Source organism: Vanacampus margaritifer, chromosome 9 (assembly GCF_051991255.1).
Source record: "Vanacampus margaritifer isolate UIUO_Vmar chromosome 9, RoL_Vmar_1.0, whole genome shotgun sequence".
NCBI lineage: Eukaryota > Metazoa > Chordata > Actinopteri > Syngnathiformes > Syngnathidae > Vanacampus > Vanacampus margaritifer.
Genome location: NC_135440.1, coordinates 27,652,618 through 27,675,891, shown reverse-complemented (window position 1 = coordinate 27,675,891; position 23,274 = coordinate 27,652,618). Strand labels below are relative to the sequence as shown.

Below are 23,274 nucleotides of genomic sequence, written 5' to 3'. Positions count from 1 at the left end.
GAGGGTCACGCTCCCCCCCTGGGATGGGCGCGCGTGGATGACGCACAACCGGCCGGGGTACGAGCGCGCGCGTGCGTGCGTGCGTGCGTCTGGAGGATGTCGGGGAGGGTTCGGACGTCATGACGACAAGCCCATTCCAACAACACCTTCCACGAAGACAACAAGAAAGCGTGTGGAGGGTTTTCATCGTTTTCATGCGACCTCGTGTGGAGGCGTGAGATCCGCGCGTGACGTCACGCGGTCTTCGGAAGGACGCAAGGAGAGCCGACACTTAATTGAAGCGCTCAACAAGTTGTTGATTTTTGTTCTTGTTCGGAGGCAACGAAAATTAATAGCCACGGAGAGGAAGAGGACGCTGTCATCATCATCATCATCATCATCATCATTCGCGCGTGTCCTTGTGGGTGGGCACGATGTCACGGAGGGTCTTGGCGAGTGCGGAGCGCGCGTGGATGATGCTGAGGAGAAGGTGACCGTGTTCCGGTACCACTCGGATTTTTTTTTTAGGAGTGAGCCAGGCTTCAGGCGCGACTTCCCTCCTCCATCACCGTCATCCTTATTCTTTTGCCTTGTTTCCCCCCCAAGCCCCCGCAAGCCCCGCAAGCCCCCCAAGCCCCCACCCCACCCGTAAACGTCAGCATGCCTTCCGAGGCGACTCATGTCGGGCTGGCGCGCCTCCGAGTGGGAGCCTAATTTAGTGCGCACCGACGACCGCCCCCCCCCCCCCCCCACCCCGACAGAGAATCAAACGCCCTTGCCACCCGCTCATCGTTCGTCTTGCACGCGGGCAACGGGATCACATCGCGTGCGTGAGTGAGCGGCGGTGGCTTCCGTCCTCCTTTTCCGCCAGCGACTCGGCACAGCGAAGATCCGGCGCCGATGTGACTTGCGTCGGCGCGATGAGGGCGGCTGTGGTCGCGGAGAGGCGAGGGGGGGCCGCTGGCGGAGCGTTCAAGGACGAGGAAGGAGAGTAGAAACATCTGGGAGGACAAACGTCACACGCTGCCTGCCGCCAAACGGACATTCGTGGCACTCGGCCTCCACAAGGACTTTTTGAAAATTTCAGATTTTTGGTCTACATCTGTTAAGGGGAAATTCAACTCGCACTCTGCTGTGTTTTTGTGTTGGACACCAAAAGCAGAGAAGCATTTGACACACATACATGCAAGGAGAGATGTCAGCGTGAAATGGGTGCACCTCTCGAACCTTTGGGGTTGGCAGTAGCAGACTAGCATCGCTCTGACAACTGTTGCCAACCGTCGGGTTCCAAAGTCCAAAACCTCCCAGATGAGCTGCTGGTCCAAATACTGCCGTTGATAGTTTTGATCCTCCTCACTGATGGATGGGGTGGCGGGGGGTGCAGGGACGCCCAGTAGCGCAGGAGGGTCCGGGGGTGACAGCCTCCCCCGGCGTAACGGAGGCGAGTCAAAGAGGCGCAGCAAGGGCAGCCTCCCCTCGCCGGGCTGCAGGCTGTCGCAGGCGTCCCTGGAGGGCGAGAAGGCGTCTTTTGGGGGGGACGCGGCGGCCCCTTCGGGGGGACGCGGCCGCCGCCTCTCCATCATGAGCTCCGGCCACCCATTCCGTGCGTCCGGCACACCGACCGCCCCGGGGCCCCTCGCTCACCCTCCGCCGCGTTCGGTGGGATTCGCCCCCTCCCGCGCCGCCCTGGCCTCCACCTCCTCGTCCACGGGCACGGGGGTGATGGTGGTGGCCACCGGCCCCGAGACCACCACCACCACCGCCTGCAACTCCACGGCAGCGGGGACGCCCGACACGCTGGGACCGTCGGCGCTGAGCGGGTTGGGCCTGGGGCTGGACGGGGAGGACTACAGCCAGTCCAACCAGAGCACTTTCATCCAGAGGCAATTCGGCGCCATGTTGCAGCCCGGCGTCAACAAGTTTAGCCTGCGCATGTTCGGATCCCACAAGGCTGTGGCCCTGGAACAGGAACGGCTCAAATCGGCCGGCTCGTGGATCATACATCCCTACAGCGACTTCAGGTAAGAAAACGCATGCACAAACCACTGCTGGCAAATACTTAGTTACTTTACTGAAGTTGATTCTTCAGGTGTCTGTGTTATACTTGACGATGTATTCTTTGTGTATGGCTTTTTACTCTTGCTCACTACATTTGAAAACAAATCAGTATTTTCTACTCACTACTTTGTCAAAACAGACTCGTTAATCTTCAACCTCCGCAGATGGCAACGTGGAAAAAAAGGTTGGCGCCAATGATGCATAAAAATGCCTAAAAATGGCTAAAAATACGTTTATTTTCTCTCAAATTTATGTTCAAAATGTAAATTTTATGGTACTATAAGCAAGTTGACTTGTTAAGTCAAGTCATTTCAGTCAAAATCGAGTCTTTTCATACATTTTTGCCAAGGAAGTCTTAAGTGCTAAAAGTACTAAAAGTAATAACTGAAGTCTGACTCGAGTCAAGTCATGTGACTCGAATATGACTCAAGTCATGTGACTCAAGTCATGTGACTAGACTCTGACTCGAGTAAAGTCATGTGACTTGACTTTGACTCAAGTCATGTGACTCGATTCTGACTCAAGTCAATTCATGTGAATCGACTCTGACTCGTCAAGTTATGTGACTCGAATATGACTTAAGTCAAGTCATGTGACTCAACTCTGACTCAAGTTAAGTTTCAAGTTCAAGGTTGGAATTGGGGGGTTAGATCGCTGCTGCTCACCGCTGCTGCTCACCGCTCCCTCAGGGGATGGGTCAAATGCGGAAAACGAATTTCGCACCGCTTAGGTGGGTGTGACAATCAGTGGTGCTTCAACTTATGTGACTTGAATCTGACTCGAGTCAATTCATGTGAATCGAGCCAGAATAAAAAAATATTGGCAAATATCTTTGGCACTCAAAACAAATGTTGGCCAGTGTTGTATTTAATTCATTCACTGCCACTTGTTGAGGTTTTTTCAACAGGGATGGGTTGGGAGGGAGGGAGGGGGGGGGGCATCAGATACTGCTCCACTGTAAATGTCAAACTAGGAAACAACTTTACTGATGCACAACCGCCAGTAGATGGCATCGATGCCCATTTCAGACAGAGCCGTATGTAGAGAGAGTTTGACCAACTCGGCTTCAGCAGGGTAACAAGATGGCGTCCGTATGTCATGTGACCAGCAGTTGACCAATCACAACGTGATTGACGCTGTGATTGGTCAACCGCTGGTCACACGACATATGGACGCCATCTTGTTACCCTGCTGAAGCCAAGTTGGCCAAACTCTCTCTACATACGGCTCTGATATCAGATATGAGATTAGCGCACTGTGAGTGCCGTTGGAGAAACAGCTGCATTTTCTGCAACCTTCCTTTTTTCTACTATAGATGAGGGAAAAAAAGAACGTTTTGTTCCTGGCGAAAGCAAAGAGTCTATTCTTACATTTGGGTTAGGGTTAGATTGGGAGGTTACGATATTGTGCAGTGCAGTGAGAGGAAAGGCTGGAGGCCACGTAGGGCAGTATGAAGGCAGCACAAGAATAGGTATCGGGGGAGGGGGAGGGGGGCGGGGGGGGGCGGTGTTTGCAGGAGCCGTCAGGAGGAGTGAGGATTGTTTCTATTGCAGGCAAAATGCAGGTGACAAGTCGTCCCATTTAGACAGCGCCGTTCCCACTTGTTAGATAGCGCGAGTAAAAATACTCCACTGTCGTCTGCTGCCGCTCAGACGCAGACGTGCAAATTAGGTGGAGCCTTCACACAAGAATTTGGAGGAGCAACCACAAGCTGAAGAATCCAATTGTTTTGACCGTCCATTTCAGATGATGCATAGCCCAGAAGATTCCAATTGAAGCAGCGGCAAGTCGTCACGCATCAATAGTACAACGCAGAAGCATTTAATTGGCTTGTGTCGACTCACTTTTGATTGAAACGAGGGAACCTCATTTTACTCCACTGGCCGCCGACTGCAACGACTTTGTCACACAATTTGGTGGTCTGAACTAAAACTCAGGGAAGCAGAAGAACAAAGATAAAGGAGCAGGGCTATCTTTAAAAAAAGAAAAAAAAGAAAAGCAAACAAGACATAGAAGAATACTAAATGAGCGGTCGCCCCGCACAAGATTAGCACTCACACACGCGTGGCCAATAAATTCTTTTGTGGGTTGAAACAAGCCGACCTCTCCTCACAATGTCCACTTTTTCTTCAAAAGTCCGCCTTGAAAATGAATTTCAATCATTTCTGATATTTGGCCCCCGTTGTGCACATCGCAAGACTATTGAAGCCCGTAAAGGTTTGCGACGCTAACGAACGTTGATTTCATGTCAGAGTACGTTCAAGGTCGCAGCACTTCCTAAACTCTCGAGACCGTCGACCAAAGTCCGCATCCTAACGAGGGATGAACGTTTGCAAGGATAACAAATGTTGATTTCACGTCAGGGTTCATTCAACACCAGTTGAAAACTGACGGAGGCCAAGAGTGCTGAATCTGAAATCTGATTGGTTAAAAAAAATCATTGCTAATGGTGTCATGCGTCAGAACTTGTGATTCTGAAGGCTCTGGGCAGATTTCATTAACATCGCAGCACAAGCTAAAAAACAAACATACACACTACTGGAAGTCTGGCAGCCAAAAAGAATTGCTATGAAAGGAAGATAACCGCTGCAAATCAAATGTAAGTTGTAAATGTAGGTCAGCGCATGTGATCGTGTTTTGGAGGTAACGAACGGCACGACATTCTTCCAAGTGTCAAGTAAGGCCAAAGCAAAACAACGCATTGTGATTCTCAAGTCATCGCTTCTTCCACCGTTCGGATGACGAGTATCGGTGCTTTCCCCCGGCTTCGATGAAGGCTGCGATGCAAACGTGGCGGTTGCGCCCCGTGGCCGAGCTCCAGCGCTCCAGCGAGTGTCACTTTGGCTTGTCAACGTTTTCAAGCGGAGAGTAACGCAAACACACAGCGCTTTGTGTCGGACACTTTGCGGCAGCATTAGGGGAGGGGGGTGGGGGGGGGTTCTGTTGCGTGTTGCGTGAGTCAACGGCGCCTGAGGAGAAAATGACGAGCGAGGCTGTTAATTTTGGGTTCCCCCTCGGGGAGCTTCTTTCACACTCGTCAAAACAAAACCCGCTTCTCAAATTTGTCAACTCGGAAACCTGCACAAAACAATCTGCCTCACCAACATCCAACCGTGCGTTTTCCTAAGTGCTTGTCCTCATGATGAGCTGGAATTGAGTCCAGCTGACTTTGGGCGAGAGGCAGGAACACCTTGGACTGGTCGCCAGTCAGGGCACATGTAGACAAACCATTTACAATGCGTTGATTGACACCTACAGACACTTTTTTAGAGAGTTCGATGAACCTAACCTGATGAGCGCTGCACAAATCATGCCCAGTTTTTGATTGATTAGCACAGATTTTTTTTAAAAAAAGGTTTGTTGTGCACTGTTTTGGGATGGAATGCAGCCAACTCCTGGCCAATCAAAGCGGCTCCCCTCATTCTCTTTAACATCAGGGTGAAGGAAATGGACTCTCTGAGGTCACTGCGTGAGATCGTTCTGCCGTGTCACCTCGCGCGACGTAGCGCGTCTAGCAAATTCACAAACATGCTAAAATGTGATGAAAATGAATTTGCGCCTGTTTTTACGCTGACTGCAGTCTACTTTGTGTAACCAAGTTTCCAGATGCACGGGAGCATCCAGCGAGGTACAATGCGATCCCAAACACGGTAGACCAGACTTGCCCCAGGCACAAAAATGACGATGCGGCCATTTTTACGCCGACCGCACAGGTAACTGTCTACAAATTTAGAGCCCGACATGTTTTTGGACATAGAAACTCTGCATGATGAGGAAGCACTGAGATTCAAACCTGAACCTCAAAACTGTGAGGCAAATGTGCGAACCAATGGGACACTGTGCTGCCTTCCCACAATCATTTTTGGTCAAATTTGACCCTATGGGTGAATGGGGTCAAAATAACCCCAAGGATATCAAGAGGATTCTTCAAATGTTGTTCTTGTTGACCTCTGTTTCGTGCGTTTCCTGGTTTTATTGTGGTGGGTTTCCACTTCCTGTTTTCGTCCATTGCCGTTCATTTGCTAAAGCTCTCACCCAAAGCCGGTATTGGCCATCTTCATTTTTCAATTTGGATTTTTCCTGTGGCTGGACGTCGTGTATTCCGCGTTCTTCTGTTTGTGACGTTGGACTGAGTGAAGACGTTTATTGCTACGTTAGCTTCTCAGACTAGCTAGCTTGTGGCTGGTAGAGTTCTTGACGTTTTTCTGCTGGTGGCAGGTTGGACAAATACAAATCGAAAAGCTTGAATTTTGAGATGTGAATCGATTGGAAGTCGCGCAATGTCACCGATCGGATCGCGCTCCACTCTGGAAGTTCTGCCGTCGACGGTGTGCGAGTCCAGTGTCTGTCCGTGTGATAGCGTCTTCCTTAAAATGCCAGAAGGGCCAGACAGACGGACGCAACGATGAAAGACTCGAACCCCAGGGATCCTCCTGGCCCACATTTTGACATTGGCTTGTATTGTGCGTCCGTCATGTTGCGCGTGTCTTCTCTCAGTCCTCATTGAAATCCACGCAAAGCTGCCCCACAATGTCAATAATTCCAATGACCGCCCGCCAAAGATTACAATTGAATATAGATTAATTATGTATGCGGTTGTAAATTATGCACCTTGAGTGTGCATTATGCATAATTCCCTCATCTAACTTTTCAGTTAAGCACCCGTCGTCCGAAGTGAGAGCAAAGACCGCTTACAAGCTAAAGCCCCTCCGCTGCTCCTCGTCCATCACGGACCGTGACCACAAGAGCTGCCGCTGATACGTCTACGTACCAAAAGTCGACATATGAGCCGGCGTGCGTGCGTGCGTTTCATTAAAGGGGCTTGCCGATAAGAGCTCACCTCATTAAGTCACACGGCTCGTGGAAGAATACGAAATGAATGCAAGACCAGGGGGGGAAAAGTCAGCCGTGCCAGCAGGAAGTCAAGCATAATCCGCCACGTCGTGCATGATGTCACTCAAGGCTGCGAGGGAAAGCGTTTCCGGATGTCTTCATATTTCTGCTTTTTGACACGGACACGATCGTTGTCTTTCTGGCGGCAAACACAAGCGCCGCGCATTTGAAATCAGCGGCAGACTTTCAGCTTCCATTTCAGGGTCTTTACATCCAAATCAGGCAAACGCAGTACACATTAAAGCGGTTCTCCAATTTTTTTTGCTTGAAAGTGGCTCTGGATCTTTGGCCCACGTTGCTGTCAAGTCATGAGGCAGAGACGGTGGCGGTTATTATGCAAATGAGCTGACGCACTTTCTTCGTCTCATTTATTGACTATAATGTAAGATGACTTGAGCTTTTTCTTTGGCTTTTTTCGACACTTCTTCCAAGTATAGCGAGCCGCCTGAATGTGAAGTAAACTGACTCGCATCCAAGGCAATAAGACTGCGGCGGCGTCTCACTACTTTTGTCCACGGCCAACCGTGCGAGTCTTATTACTTGTTGTGGTGGCGTGTACGGCCGGGACTTTATTGCATTTATTTCCATCAATTAATTACAGAACAACGCGAGCAGCGCTCTCACTGGATGAAAGGAATTGTTGTTGTTTTTTTCCAGCCCAGCAGCTTTCGTATGACTTTGGTTGCACTTTGTTGAAAAGGAACTGAGCCATCTGTTTGTGTACATTTTGGATTGAATTTGGCTGCTTCGGTTGCGACTTAAAATGGAATTGAAAAACATTGCAAATTGTTAGGGACAAAAAACAGCATATTGGCCTAGTGGTTTGTAAGTCTGGCTCAAGGTTTTAACATCCAGGGTTCAAATCTTGGATGCGTCTTTCCCATGTGGGTAATCTTGCTTCCTCCCACATTCCAAAAATAGAAATATAAGCTTCATTGATGGCTCAAAATTGTCCATAGGTGTGAACGTGAGTGAGATTTTTTTTTTGTAGTCTTTATATATGTGCGACCATTTTAGGGCGTATTTCGCCTCTCGCCCAAATTCAGCACTCGGCTGGGATCAGCTCCAGCTCACCCACGACCCAAATGAGCACAAACACTACGGAAAATGGATTCGCGTACTGCGGTTCGAGCTTGTGAGCTCGCAAACATGAGACGACTTGTTGAAAAAGGAATTTATTCGAGGGGATGCTGGAAAAAAGGTCTCAACTGTCTTCATCAGACAAGGCAGCAATCACAGGCGACGCCTGCGGTGGCTGAAATGAACGCGGAGCGCGACGGCAGCTGAGCAGCTCCTCGCGGGTCACTACTTCCCGCTCACGCTCATCACAGCGCCGGCTGGCGAGAGCGCCCGTCGACAAACTTTAATTGCATTTGCAATTCTGATGCGCGCGCCACCAACGGGGTCCACTTCAAAAACTTGCTAGACACACACACACACACACACTTCAGAAGTCATCGCATGGGTCCACTTTTCCAGATCCGAAAGTATTGACGTCGCTTGGCTTTTTCACATTTTAGGGCCGGTTCTGGTAGCCGAGATCCCAGCCAGGCAGGATCAATTTCACCGTTTTGTACTTTTTAACGCAATTTCATTTTCACATTTTTATAACACGGCCTTTTGTATTTTAGTTGCCATTTTAAGTAAAAAAAAAAAAAAAAACACCATCGTGCATCCCATTGGACAGCATGTTGCATAAGAAATGATGATGATTAATAATCAACCATGATTAGCCATCCCACTGGCTCACATCAATTCTTCTGTGCAATCACAATTAAGAAAGGGAGTCCTCAAGGTCACAATTCATCTTCATGCATCGCTACGACAGCAAACGTCCCTGTTGCATCGAGCGCGTGCGTGTGAAGACTCCTACTTCGTCTTCATCATTCGAGTGGTCCCACTATGAGCTTTTGTTACCAAATTAGAGCTCAATAGGGATCGACCACAGCACTTGGAAAGGCACACTTTGTGTGTGTGTGTGTGTGTGTGTGTGTGTGTGTGTGTGTGTGTGTGGGGCAAGTCATCGATATGGGTTAGCGTGATGGATGAGAGCGACGGAAGGAGGAGGCACAAGTGGTCTGCACATGATTGGGTCGTCTCGTTTGTCATCTGTTAATCACGTCCGTCCGTCCTGAGACTTTCAGGAAAAGGGGCCTTACGTCACTCGGGAAAAACACACACATGCCGTCCAGATTGATGAGGCGTCTCAAGGTTACTGAAAAGCTCCATTTGTCCTCCGCAGCTCACTTAGGGCGCTGTTTTTTGCCGATTGATTTGACGCAAAGTACCGACGGAAAACTACTTAGTAGCACCGAAACGAGCAGCCACGAGCATCCAAAGCGAGGCCGAGGTTTGTCGTCCGTCCTTGCGCAGGTTCTACTGGGACCTGTTGATGCTGGTGCTGATGATGGGCAACCTGATCGTGCTGCCGGTGGGCATCACCTTCTTCCGAGACGAGAACACGCCGTCGTGGATCATCTTCAACGTGGTGTCCGACACGCTCTTCATGGTGGACCTGGTCCTCAACTTCCGCACGGGCATCGTCAAGGAGGACAGCACCGAGATACTGCTGGACCCCCGGTGAGCGCGTGTGTCTTTTTCGCCACTGCATTCAATTCCATTTTTCGCATTTCCCTCCTTAAGTTGAGCACAGCATTCGTCCTGTGACTCAAATCATCGTTCCCGTTTTCATTGAGATGAATGGAAATAGCGTTAATCCTAGAAAGAACCCAGATTTGTATCTTATGTTTTAATAAGGAAAAGTAGCACTTTTTAATATTGTATACATTAAAAGATAATAGTAATATCATCATTAAATAGATTATAAAGCATGAAACAGTCAATCTAATGAAGTGTGCTACTTCTCTTGGTGTTCCTGCCTTGGCCACAGGAGGCAGCACAGTACAGTCATGCAAACACAAACGAAGAAGAATAGACTACTTCTTCTTCTTCTACTACTCACTAAGTTGCTGTAAAATGAGTCATTTTCACTCATCTGAATATATGACTGGATCGCCGATAGGACAAGACTTTTGAAGTCGCGAGGCCGCCATATTGCTCCTCCCAAGAAACGTTTCTCAGCGTACGATCTTACAATATCGAAATTGGAGGACATTCGTTGAAACAGCATGATTTATGATGTTTTAAATTTGTTAAACATAAACAAGAGGACTTCAAACATTTTACGACCTGTCTTAAATACATGTATAAATGATATGTTTAATGATGTTTACAGAAGGAAACTTGTATATTTTCATTAAAGAATTATAACTGTAATTCAACAAAAGATGCCTCTGCCAAATCTAATATTGGGGTCTAAGGAACTCAGCGATAAAAGAAAAAGGGTTTCTTCAAAGCGGCACATAGCATCTACTCTAATTTATTTATTTTTTTACTTGTTAAAAACCCGTGTTGTTTATACAGTAGTCTGCTGGCAAGATGGGAGGAGCAAGATGGCCACCCTGTCGCTTCAACAGCTTGCACAGGCGTGTATGGGCTATCGGCTGTCCAGTCATATATTCAGATCAGTGGTCATTTTTCATTGCTTTAAAAGGTAAAACCGCCAATATGGATGCTAACTATTAGCAAGTCATGGGTATTTTCCATTATATGTTAGCATTAAGCTAGCGTGGGCCGTTCTCAAGCGGTACTTTTCTTGTGTGTGTTCTAAGTGCTTCCCACTTGTGTAAACTTGGCATTCTGATTAGTATTGCGTTCGTGGAATATGAATGAAGCAGATGAATTTGTCCACTTGAAACAACCTCAGGGCGCTGCCATTTTATCTGCTGACAACTGAAATTGACGCCAAAGTGCCCTCGGGCTCGCATTGCAAAGGTCACATGACCAAGCCCAGAAAACAAGTGGGCTGTGATGTTCGCAAATACAAACCCAAGGGCAGTTTTCAGTTGATGATTTATTTATTTATTTATGTATTGCCTTTCTGCTGTAATATGGACGGCGCAGGCCAGCAGCCATTAATGCAAATGCAATCTTCTGTCCTTCCAACAAATGAGTGACACGAAAAGGTGTTGAGCAGCCAGTGGACGAAGACCTTTTTGTTCACGCTCCAACTTTCTCCCGATGAATATGAATGAGCTGAGCACATCCGGCGGCCAGCTCGCTGCGCCAAATATAAAATGTCACCGACCGATTGTGCCACAGGGCCATCCGCCAGAACTACCTGAGGAACTGGTTCCTGGTGGACTTTGTGTCCTCCATCCCCGTGGACTACATCTTTCTGATGGTGGACAGTCTGGACTCGGAGGTGTACCGGACGGCCCGGGCGCTGCGCATCGTCCGCTTCACCAAAATCCTCAGCTTGCTGCGCCTGCTGCGCCTCTCCAGACTCATACGCTACATCCACCAGTGGGAGGAGGTGCGAGCCTCACACTCAACGGGCAAAGCACATTTACAAACTTGGCGGCAGAATATTGTCATCGCGCACCACTATTTAGTCCGGATGATTTCAATCATCAAAGTACTCTACATATGGCGTAATGTATATCCTTAGCAAAAACAAAACAGTAGTTTAAAAAAAAAGTGTTTTTTAATAATAACGGGGAACTTTTAGATTTAGTAGAAAAATATTGCTTTGGTGAAATAATCATTTCAAAATGTGTAAAAAAATTACAATATTCATACACATGAAAATTGGAAGTAAGAGAGAGAGAGAGAGAGAGAAACTTTCTCGTTAACTGAGAACATTTCCTCGTTTGAATGAGAAACTTCATCATTCCCTCGGTACAACTTTTTAAAATATTTTTCTACTTAGCAGACTACAAGACGTTTTAAATGTCTCTCAGACACAACAAGAAAGTTCGGCTGAGAAAAAGACATTTTCTCATCCTAACGAGAAAATTTCTCGTTACAACAAAAACCTTTTCTTGTCCTAATGAAAAATACCAAAACAAATTCTCCATGTCACTTTATGGCAGGTTTCATCAACTTTATTTTTATTTTTTTATTATTATTTTTTTTTAAGTGAGAGCTACTTCTTGGCTACTAAATAGTGCAAAAGGCTACCAGTTTGATACAAAAATATTATCAAACTATCTTTAATCATATGTTATTTTAAATGATGAACTTTATTGTAATGGTTTCTCACAATCGTTCTCAATTATATTATACAACATTCCTAGAAAATCACAATGTCCCATCACTGGTCCGGATGAGGACGGGACTATACTGTTTGCATTTGATTATTATAAAACATGTAGTCTTGATATCGTCGCTGTCCTGTGAAAAACACTGATGTCCATTTTGGTCATTTTTATGTTTATTGTATGAAACTGATACAGACATCCCCAAAACGTTTAAAAAAAAAAAAGTATTTTTCACAGGACAGCAACGATACGATGGAATGCATTGTAATGATTGTCCAAACTTCAAGCCTCATTTTAAAGAAGGGTTGAAAGCGTCTACCAGTCACTGTGCGACGTCCACCATGACTCGCTGCTCCTCAGATTTTCCACATGACGTACGACCTGGCGAGAGCGCCCGTCGACAAACTTTAATTGCATTTGCAATTCTGATGCGCGCGCCACCAACGGGGTCCACTTCAAAAACTTGCTAGACACACACACACACACACACTTCAGAAGTCATCGCATGGGTCCACTTTTCCAGATCCGAAAGTATTGACGTCGCTTGGCTTTTTCACATTTTAGGGCCGGTTCTGGTAGCCGAGATCCCAGCCAGGCAGGATCAATTTCACCGTTTTGTACTTTTTAACGCAATTTCATTTTCACATTTTTATAACACGGCCTTTTGTATTTTAGTTGCCATTTTAAGTAAAAAAAAAAAAAAAACACCATCGTGCATCCCATTGGACAGCATGTTGCATAAGAAATGATGATGATTAATAATCAACCATGATTAGCCATCCCACTGGCTCACATCAATTCTTCTGTGCAATCACAATTAAGAAAGGGAGTCCTCAAGGTCACAATTCATCTTCATGCATCGCTACGACAGCAAACGTCCCTGTTGCATCGAGTGCGTGCGTGTGAAGACTCCTACTTCGTCTTCATCATTCGAGTGGTCCCACTATGAGCTTTTGTTACCAAATTAGAGCTCAATAGGGATCGACCACAGCATGATGAGGACGGATGAGGACGGGACTTTTTATAGATTATTATAAAACATGTAGTCTTGATATCGTCGCTGTCCTGTGAAAAACACTGATGTCCATTTTGGTCATTTTTATGTTTATTGTATGAAACTGATACAGACATCCCCAAAACGTTTAAAAAAAAAAAAGTATTTTTCACAGGACAGCAACGATACGATGGAATGCATTGTAATGATTGTCCAAACTTCAAGCCTCATTTTAAAGAAGGGTTGAAAGCGTCTACCAGTCACTGTGCGACGTCCACCATGACTCGCTGCTCCTCAGATTTTCCACATGACGTACGACCTGGCCAGCGCCATGGTGCGGATCGTCAACCTGATCGGGATGATGCTGCTGCTGTGCCACTGGGACGGCTGTCTGCAGTTCTTGGTGCCCATGTTGCAGGATTTCCCTCCGGACTGCTGGGTCTCCAAGAACCTGATGGTGGTGAGCGCAACGTTTGCTTTCTCATTCAAAAACACAGAGAGATCGCTGGCTTTGTTTGAACAGTCCGCGCTCTTCACATTTCCCTTGGCGGCCACACAGGCCTCCTTTAAGGCTTATCTGTGTGTGTGTGTGTGTGTGCTATGTTTGCTGTTAATTGCTCATGCAAAAAGATGGCCGACTGGAAAAAAAAACGTCATTATCATCACGTATCCACTGAGAGAGGGGAAAATATAACACCAATCCTCCAGAGTGATGAGGTGGAAGTGTGTTTGTCAATGGGCGTTTTTTTTTTTTTTTTTTGAACGCAATACATACACAGGAGACAAACGAATGAAGCGCTGAGTCATGTCACCGCCGTTGCCTAGGCAACTGTTGCCTAGCAGGCAAATGCTGGGATTGTCCCTGGAGAAAGTCCCTCGTGTGTTGGGCCACACAAGCACACATTATTTAATTGGGACCAATTTGCATTTAATTTCACCTTTATAATCACATAATGGTCCTTCTATAGCCGATGTGGTTATTTTTTGTTGTAATGAATGACATTCTCAAGTGGCACTTTTCAGTTCAGAACGTGCTTTGAGACAGATTAATTGTGCCCTTGCTTGGTGGCGTGAAGTCAGCCCCTGAAGCGAGGTCATTTTTAACATCGTGTTCAATTTTAAACCAAGAACGACCCCAAACGTGACGAGGAAAAAAGGGCAGAGAATGCTGAATGCGCTTACAGTGTGTGGTGTGTTCCAAATGTGAACTGATATCTCCGCCCAAAATCATGCGTCGCCATCCGAACCAGATATCTGTTGTAGTACCAGGAGTGACTTGTGAGAGACAGAATGGAACAACAGAGCAAAATACGAACGACAGAACAAAAGAAGAAAAAGATGAGCCAAACTCGGTCAGAATATACATACATATATACTGTATATATAAATATATATAAAACACTTGCCGACTTTGATCACAAGGTATGCAAGATGGTCAAAGTTGTCCTGATTAACAATGTTAACACATTTTTTGTTTAGTTCGGTCAATCATTTTTGGATCCAGAATCTCAGTTTTTCTCTACTTTGTCAAGTTTTTTTCACTATAGGATGCCTGCATTCTTAAAAAAAAAAAAGTGAACTAAATGTACATGTATCATGGAATAGATACTAGCTTTGAAAACTAAAAAAAAACTGCATAAAACAAAATTGAATTAACAACGGTATGCCCATGTTTGCAAGGTTAAGAGTTCAGTCAGCGCTAACAGCTAGCATAGTAGCAATAAAGAGGATACTCTCAATTGCTACTATGCTAGCTGTTAGCTGATATTGCTATTGCTGATCTATTGGGAACTGCACAAACAAGTTGCCACGTAGCTGTAGATGAGTCCAATTTTAATCATGCTTTTCTTACTACAGTCTTGCTACAGCTCATCAGTTTTGCTTATCTGGAGTTTAAGCATTGGAGAAAAAAAAACTTGCCGCGCTAGACTGACAACTGACTGCAATTTTGGATTCCGAATGGCAGTTTTAATTTGAATCAGAATAAAAATGTAACTCAACAGAATCCCCCCCCCCCCCCCCCCCCACACACACACACACACACACATTGTTCCCCAGTGTTACTGATATGTGTGCAGCCTGCCTTTGCTGAGCGGTGATGGGAAGGCGTGGCATGAATAAAGCCCTACTTTTGTCCGACAGAACGACACGTGGGGCGTGCAGTACTCGTACGCCCTCTTCAAAGCCATGAGCCACATGCTGTGCATCGGCTACGGCGCCCAAGCCCCGGAGGGCATGACCGACGTGTGGCTCACCATGCTCAGTATGATCGTGGGCGCCACCTGCTACGCCATGTTCATCGGCCACGCCACCGCCCTCATTCAGTCGCTGGACTCGTCGCGGCGCCAGTACCAGGAGAAGGTGACGTCGCCTGACACTTTTTCATCGTATCCAGACCTTTCAGTCTATTGTATTGCTTCTCCTCTTTGGGGAGTGTGTTGAGGAAGAATCCCACTAAACGTGAACTAAAATTGAGAAAGCGTCATAGCAAGGTCCAACATTAATGTCCTCTCACGTCGTAAATAGTGAAGAAAAAAAAAAAATCTTAGTCATGCTCCAACAGCTTGTAGAAAGTTGAAGTGGAAACTGTTCTAAACGCAAAGAGTACCAACTCTATGTGATCTTCCATTTTGACTTCCTGTCTATGCAATGGCCTGGTGTCCCAAAACCCACCTTGTGAGTTTTCTTAATATGCAGGACTGCAGTCTAGTTTTGATGCCTGTCTTTCATGAGACATTATTTGTAAACTGGTTGCCACGAACATTTCATTCCATATTTAATTAATTTGATTTATATTCTCTTTTGATTTGAACATTTAATTTAAATTTCAATTGTATTGCAATTCAATGTTTAGCATATAAATTAATTGAATTTAAAATGTAATTTTGTATTTTGATTTTGTATGTATATTTGTAATTGAATTGAATTTTTTTTATTTAATCAAAAAAAATTTGGTGTTTAAATGTAATTTAAAACTGTAATGTAATTTGATCTGTCCTTTATTTATCAACTAAGATTTCTATGTAGTAAAAAAATAAAAGAAAATTTTGAGAGAATTTTCGCAAAACATTTTCTCGCTTGAACGAGAAACGTCTTTACCTGCGAGCAGTACCTTATTTAGCAGAATGCAAGACATCAGATGTTATTTTCACTTGGAAATGCAAACCGATATATGTAGTAATAAGTTTCTTGTCATGAAACTGCTCCAAATGTAGAATAAAGGAGAGCTCTTGGTACAATAATCATAACAAAGTGTTGGTGTTTGTGTGCAGTACAAGCAGGTGGAACAGTACATGTCCTTCCACAAGCTTCCTGCAGACGTGCGTCAAAAGATCCACGAGTACTACGAGCACCGCTTCCAAGGGAAGATGTTTGACGAGGAGAACATCCTGGGAGAACTCAGTGAACCGCTTAAAGAGGTACACGCACACACATTCAAAACACAAAATGTGGGCGAGTGCTTAGCACGTTGTCCTCACAGTCCCGAGATGACTGCTGTCGCCGTACTTGCGTGGTCTTTTTCTGCGTGCTCCAACTTAACTCTTTGACTGCCAAAAACGTTAAATAACGTTTAGTAAAATCCTATGGAGGAGTGCCAAAGACGTTAAAAGACGTTTGTTTCAAAACAGAGGTGAAACTAACCATTTTCTATTGTTGATTACTGAAAAACGGAATAAGGTAGAAACAAACTTTTTTTTCTGATGAAAGATGAGGGTCCAATCTTTCATTTGGTAGTATGTGTGTTTCCATAGTCCAAACACAACATTTTCTGTGGACCTTGAAAGATCAGTCAAAATGCTTAAATCAGCTGGCACTGGCGACAACCCGTTTCTGAAAACGTCTGGCAGTGAAAGAGTTAAAAATATTCATCCTTGGTTCAGTGATGAATCGAAATTTTCCATATGTGAAAATGTGAATGGTTGTTTGTTTGAATGTGTCCCGTAATGGGCTGATGAAGTCGAGAGCTAAGGTGGCAAAAATATTCAAATAGGGTGACCAAAGGTCCTCTTTGCCAGGACATATCCACTTTTTTTTTTTTTAAACATCCTGTCCAGGTGTATGTGAGGGGGGTACAAACTAAATAACAAAAAAGAAAGCTAAAATAGCTAATGATAACAAAAAAACAACCTTATTTGATTCCTAGGAATTGGTTGTTTGCATGTCTAGTGTTTCCGCTTCAGGAAAAACAAGCAACAGCGCTTTGATGGGGGCTCAGTTGGCTGGCGAGGCTGCTTGTGGAAAAACAAAAGTATGAACAAAAGGTTTTGTCCCATTGTGCGTGTGTGCAGGAGATCGTGAGCTTCAACTGCCGCAGCCTGGTGGCCAACATGCCGCTGTTCGCCAACGCCGACCCCAACTTTGTGACCGCCGTGCTCACCAAACTTCGCTTCGAGGTCTTTCAGCCGGCCGACTTCATCATCCGAGAGGGCACGGTGGGGAGGAAGATGTACTTCATCCAGCACGGCCGCGTGGGCGTGCTCACCCGTGGCAACAAGGAGACCAAACTAAGCGACGGCTCTTACTTTGGAGGTGACAACGTCGTCTTGGGAGCAAGACGCTTGTGTTTGCGTTTCTTCATTGGTCTTCTTTTGCTCGTTCCTTTTCCTATCCCAGAAATCTGTTTGTTGACTCGAGGGCGGAGGACGGCCAGCGTGCGTGCGGATACATATTGCCGGCTGTACTCTCTCAGTGTGGACAGCTTTAATGAGGTGCTGGAGGAGCACCCCATGATGCGACGGGCCTTCGAGACCGTTGCTGTCGACCGATTAGACCGTATAGGTAATTTCAGACTTTTCATCTTTTTTTTTTTTTTTTAAGTGGATTGACTTTTTTTCTTCCATCTTAATCCGGCAATTATGGGCCCACATTTTCCAAGTTCTAAAGCGCTTTTGTGAAGCATGTCCTTGGTAGAAAGGTCAGAGCACATCTTTGAATTAGGAGAGAAAAACTTTGAATTACCAAAAGCTGGAGGCTCTTTTAGGGAACTCAATCACCACCATCCATGACACAATTTTGAATCTGTTCGGATTTGGAAAACATTTCTCGATGGAAATAACGTCAAAAGAAATAACTTGTTTTAGTGGTAAACTGTGGACATCGTACTGTAAAACCTGTACAAAGGTCCTCAATGCTAGTGCAGTGTGCTGTCAGTCATGGTCTACATCCATCACCGTCATTTTTCCAGGTTCATAGTTTGTTGTCCCATCACCTAGTATAAGTGTAGCAGATAATATACGCTACACTAAATGCTTCCACCTCTGTCGGTCTTTGGCGGCGTCCAGGAGGTGATCCATTTAATTCCATCTACGCTCAACACTCTTTCATTTGCAAAAAAATATGTAAAGGACAAACGGCCAGACACAGTAAGACTGCCGATCTAGCATCGAGGATGCCTCTCGGCCATGGCACAGAAAGTGTGGCGTGTTCGAATTTTTTTTGCACTTCCGGCATCACCATTTGCCAGGAGCGCACGCCATTAGCTCGTTGTTCCTGTGGAGCCAAGCTCCGGCGTGGACCCACACTTGTACCCGGTCCAAGACACAGAATGGATTTATGACACCATGTTTGGTAATGTGACATAGCAAACATCGTGAATGACAAAAAAAAGTCATCTACTCTGAGCTCGGCTTAACACTTCAGCAGTTGTTAGGAATTACTGCCGTTCACATTTACTGGAAAGCAATATTTGTTTGTGTTGTTCCCCTACAGGCCGGAAGAACTCTGTACTGCTGCGGAAGTCATCTCAAGGAGGTTCACTCGGGGGCAGTATGGGCCGTGGCTGGGGTCGGGGTGGAGGAGGTCCGGGAGCAGGCGGTGGCCTGACCGCGGGCAGTCTGGGTTCCTGCGACAGCATTCTGGTGCAGCAGATCGTCAAGCATGACAGCATGCCGGCCATGCAGGACGCCATTGCAGCAGCCGCGGCAGGAAGAAGCGGTGTCATCGGAGGAAGTGGCGCCCTGTCCCCCAGGCCCCGCCCCGTAATCTGGGCGCCACTGGTACACGCCCCGCTGCAAACGGCCGCCGCCACCAGTAACGTGGCCATCGCCCTCATGCATCAGCAGCAACAGCAGCTCCAGCAGCTGCAGCAGCAACATGCGTTCGGAGGCACCTTCTTCCTGCCTTCCCCTCTTATTTCGCCGTCACCCTCCTCCTCGTTCCCACTCTCGCCTCCTCGTGCTCCAGTTTTGCAACCCCTGCGCCCTTCTGTCAGCTCCCTCATTGGAATGATGGCAATGAGCGGGATGGGAGGTTTATCCCCCAGAGCGTTCCCTGCCTCCCCCTCCACCATGGGTCCACTAGGCGGGTTGACGTCCCCACCGGTGGCCAAAACTCCTTCAGCCGCAGCCTCCTCTGTGCCGGTCCAACAAGGAAGGACTCTTCACCACACCCTGCGACTCCAGGCTGATTATCCGTCAGTACTTAGTGGATCTCTTGGCACCCCAACCGGTGGAGGAGCATCAACTCCTCCTGTACCCAAAATGCAGACCACCAACCCTTCTCCCGCCTCTGCTGGCCCATTAGACAGCAGCCCTACTGTGACTAACCATCAAGGGGCAAAGGAAGCTCTGCTGCGCTATGGGGGTAATAGTTGTCAAGGCCTACCTGCGTTGGGCAGACTGACCCAGGAGGCCAGACTGCTGTCAGCATCCCAGCCCACACTGCCTCACCGCTCCTGGGCTGGATTGCAGCCTCACCCTCCTCTCCATCGGAAGGCATCTGGGGGGAATTTACTGGCAGCTCCTTTCCTGGCTGGACAGTTGGCCAGAGGTAGCAGCGCAGGAATCCTGACCTCCAACCCTCCGGTGCAGCCTGTTGCAAATCTTACATCCAATACGCAAATACAAGCACCGATTCAGCCCCTCTTGTACGCACAGTGTGCCCCTCACACTAACCCCTTGCCCATTCCGCACATGCCTTCTGCAGCTTCCTCTCCAAAGCAAACGCCACCATCTGCCATCCCTTCACCTGTGCCCACTCCCTCGTCCCCAACACCCATGCCATCGCAGACACCCCGCCCAAAACCAACTCTAACCGCATCTTTCCGCTCGTCCTCGCCTCCTCCCTGCTCCACACCTCCCTTGACAGGAACCACCCAACTGTCACTGACTTCAACTCCACGTCCCAAACCGATGGCCACCCCTTCTCCCCGCTCTTCATCTCCCTCGCCCTCATCCACGCCTCCGCACTCGTCTGTTTCCACTCCGGTTCCATTGCCTCAAACATTTGGACCCAAGTCGTCTCTGAGCTCTTCACCCCCATCGCCTGTGGTCGCCATGTCCACAACACCCCCGCAAGGTGCCCGGGTCAAAGCATCCAATACGCCGCCCACTGTGTCACCATTGTCTGGTCCCAGCCCTGCACCGACCCCAATCCCCTCCCCAACTCTCACACAAGTGGCGCGCGCACATCCATCAAGCACTTCCCAAATCCCGACTCCAACACTACCATCGGTCTTCTCCCAAACAACTTCGCAGACACTTGCGCCACATTCACCTCCAACATCCAACCCTTCCCTGAGTAAATCCCCAAGTCCAACCTCCTGTCTGCAGCCGCCTGTCTTAAGTTCCGCAAGGACCCCCTCCTCCAGCCAGATCCCCAAACCTGCGTCAACACTAACTTCAAATCCTGCCCCTGCCAGCACAAGCTCCCCCACCAAAGACCGGTTCACCGTTCACCCAGTGAAGCAAACCCATCTCGTGCTCACCCCGAGCACCACATCAGGTTTGAATCGTCCAGCAAATTCAAGCCCGATCTCAACAAAGCCACACTCTTTGGCCACTACATCTTCGAGTGACTCCGCTGCATCCGCTCACCCTCCAAAACAAAACGCAGTCACCGCAGTCGCATCCAGCAATCCATCCAAACTCAAGTCACCCTTGCAGGCTTCCACCGTCCCATCAACACATACAGCCACCCCGGCTAACAACCCCCCCCCTAAGGTCGGCAAAAATGACCCCCAGCTGCCAGTGGCCAGAAAAGACTCAGAGGGGCTGAGACACAAACTGCCTGCCAACATGTAAAAGAAGCAAGAGGAATTTTCTCTTTCCGGCTGGCAGACCACAGTAACGCTGACATCCAGACAGATATCCAGTCTCATGTGTACAGCTTCGTGGCGTTTGCATTCATGCTAGGCTAGGATGTGATCGTCTTAGAACATCACGTGTTTGTGTGACTCAACCAGGCCATCCGTCAAGGAAGAAGACATGCAATGTGTGTACATGCTTACACTAAATATGTGGGTCAACGATGGTTGGGGCAAGCTAGGAGGAGGGATGCAGAAGCAAAAACAAAAAAACACAACAGCGAGTGGGAATTTGTTCCATTTCCTTTCCATAGTGAACTAAAACAGCAATACACGTGAAACAGCTTCCAATACTGTGCATAAGTGCTTGGACACTTTGATGTGTCAGTGACCCAAAGTACAGCAATCTCTTCTTGCTTGAATGTAAGCGTACGTGAGCTCCCTCTTGTGGCGTGAGGAAGAATCACTGTATTCAAACTGTGCATAATGTTACAGCAGGTTTGGAATGTTTGTTTTGGAAAATTTTGAATCACAATCATCTTTATTGGCCAAGTATGTAACACAAACAAACAATTTGTCTTGACAGTCTCAACCTATCCAAGAAACATAAAAATAACAATGACCAACAGAGGGAGGCAGAACAGGAAGCCTGGTGGGTCGTTATCAGCGCTCCGAGTTTCTTCGATGAGAAAAGAAAACATGGGAGGAGGGGGACAAGGCTCAATCTCTGCTTCGTTAAACGGGGCACAGTATGAACCTGGAAATATGCCAGCCCATACCGTACTGCCACACTTTTAAAGACATTACAACAGAACCCTTAAGACTTTCACGTGTGGGCGGATGGTCAGCAAGCAGCTTTTGTTGAGAGCCAAGCAGAAAAGAGCAAATATAAATGTACAAAAATAGGACAGTTAAAATTGTCACCGTGGGGCCCCCCGGTTCAAGACCATGCCCAGACACACGGCTGCTGTGCCCTTGAGCAAGGCACTGATACCCCAAACTTCTTCCTGGGCACTTAAGCAGGCCCCTGCTGCAGTGTGTGTTTTCGCTGTCATAGGTCAAATAATGCAGAGGTCAAATTTTGTTTACAATGATTTCATATTTTCATATGTTTTCATTGAATCTTTAAAGCTTTTCATTTTCTCAAGTGGTGCATTAATGTTCAAACGTGAGCATAATGTTACTGTGGCAAACGAAACTATGAAATATGCTTTTAACCTCTAAAATGCTGCTGTATTTTTACGTTGGTTATGATGTTGGGACTTGATGTAAAAAGGTTGAGAACCACTGGTCTAGACACAAAAAAAAAAAAATCAAATTCTGACCCAAGACTTATGCACAGTACTGTATGTCACTGTACTGAAACTATGAAAATGTGACCCCGCCCCCCCCTAACGTTTGTAAAAGGACGGAGCAAATGCTTACAGGCAATAGACACTCTTGCTTCCCATCATCACCAAAGTGTAATAACAACACGTGAATAACTTGGAGCAATGTTAGTTTTGTTTCGTCCCAGGTGTGTGCGGTAGTTTTTTTTTCACATGCTGCTGGCAAACTTTGAAACTTCCCTCGCATCAACTTGTGTTCATTGTCATTTCGCTCAACCGTATGAGTTTGGCTGCTTGTAAATACGTGCCTGCTCGCCCGCCTTGCTTCCTCTCCGGCTTTCATCTGCGTCTGCGCTTTCATGCCACTTCACAGCTCGGCACGCAAACGCTTCCTTTTGACGGCGCTCGCTCTCGGTTTCCTCAACACTCCATCGGCCTCTTGTTCACACGGCGGCCTCCTCCTTGTGTTGCCGGCCAGGTCGCTTTCTCTCCATTTCCTCTCACGTTTGATGTTCTGTGTGGGTAGCAACAAGGATAATACCATGATGCCTAGACGATATCTATATTCAAGGACCAAAATGTTTTCTTTTCTATTTATCACAGTTCTAGCTTTTGAAAGGTGTGAAAAAAACTGAATACGAAAGAGAAATTCATCTCAGAGTGGTGGAAGGAACAGATGACACTGATTGTCCTGTTGACGATGATGTTGTATGTGTGACTATAAATCAGAATAAAGCTGCTTTAGATATTATCCTGTGGAGTGGGTTGAGGCATGTGCATATTTGTGTACGTTTTGTGTCGCCTTCTCCTTGCATACATAATTAACGTGCAGTGACGACAATGGCTGCTGGCAGCGCCAGACGGGAAGTAACAGGATTGTGTGGAACACGTCACCAT

At 46.9% G+C, this 23,274-nt stretch overlaps 1 protein-coding gene and 1 long non-coding RNA gene across 5 annotated transcripts in view; one reads left to right on the top strand and one right to left on the bottom strand.

Moving 5' to 3' along the window:
• Positions 1 to 25: 25 nt before the first annotated feature.
• LOC144057412 (uncharacterized) lies at positions 26 to 23,128 on the top strand. Of its 2 annotated transcripts, XM_077574944.1 has the most exons (9): positions 29 to 2,000; positions 9,304 to 9,510; positions 11,092 to 11,305; positions 13,325 to 13,486; positions 15,169 to 15,387; positions 16,299 to 16,445; positions 17,316 to 17,556; positions 17,641 to 17,805; positions 18,736 to 23,128. In XM_077574944.1, the coding sequence occupies exons 1-9, from the start codon at positions 1,339 to 1,341 to the stop codon at positions 21,045 to 21,047; spliced, it is 4,329 nt and encodes a 1,442-aa protein (XP_077431070.1). In that variant the 5' UTR covers positions 29 to 1,338; the 3' UTR covers positions 21,048 to 23,128. The 2 variants fall into 2 exon arrangements, with proteins under 2 accessions (XP_077431069.1, XP_077431070.1); XM_077574943.1 differs by having other exon boundaries at positions 26 to 2,000; positions 17,316 to 17,805.
• Positions 11,851 to 23,274, bottom strand: part of LOC144057414 (uncharacterized) — a 14,939-nt gene continuing 3,515 nt past the window's right edge. The window contains exons 2-4 of one of the 3 annotated variants that reach the window (XR_013295241.1): positions 22,686 to 22,891; positions 14,209 to 14,280; positions 11,851 to 13,477 (exon numbers count right to left, since the gene is read on the bottom strand). This is a non-coding gene — a long non-coding RNA (uncharacterized LOC144057414). The remainder of the gene's footprint in view (positions 13,478 to 14,208; positions 14,281 to 22,685; positions 22,892 to 23,274) is intronic. The other 2 variants (XR_013295242.1, XR_013295240.1) reach the window with 2 other exon arrangements.

Excerpts from the sequence above, each read along its gene's own strand:
- LOC144057412 (XM_077574943.1), top strand. The coding sequence starts at position 1,339 with ATGGATGGGGTGGCGGGGGGTGCAGGGACGCCCAGTAGCGCAGGAGGG. Across the intron at positions 2,001-9,303 it reads CATCCCTACAGCGACTTCAG|GTTCTACTGGGACCTGTTGA; the intron begins GTAAGAAAACGC and ends GTCCTTGCGCAG. Across the intron at positions 17,806-18,735 it reads CGACCGATTAGACCGTATAG|GCCGGAAGAACTCTGTACTG; the intron begins GTAATTTCAGAC and ends GTTCCCCTACAG.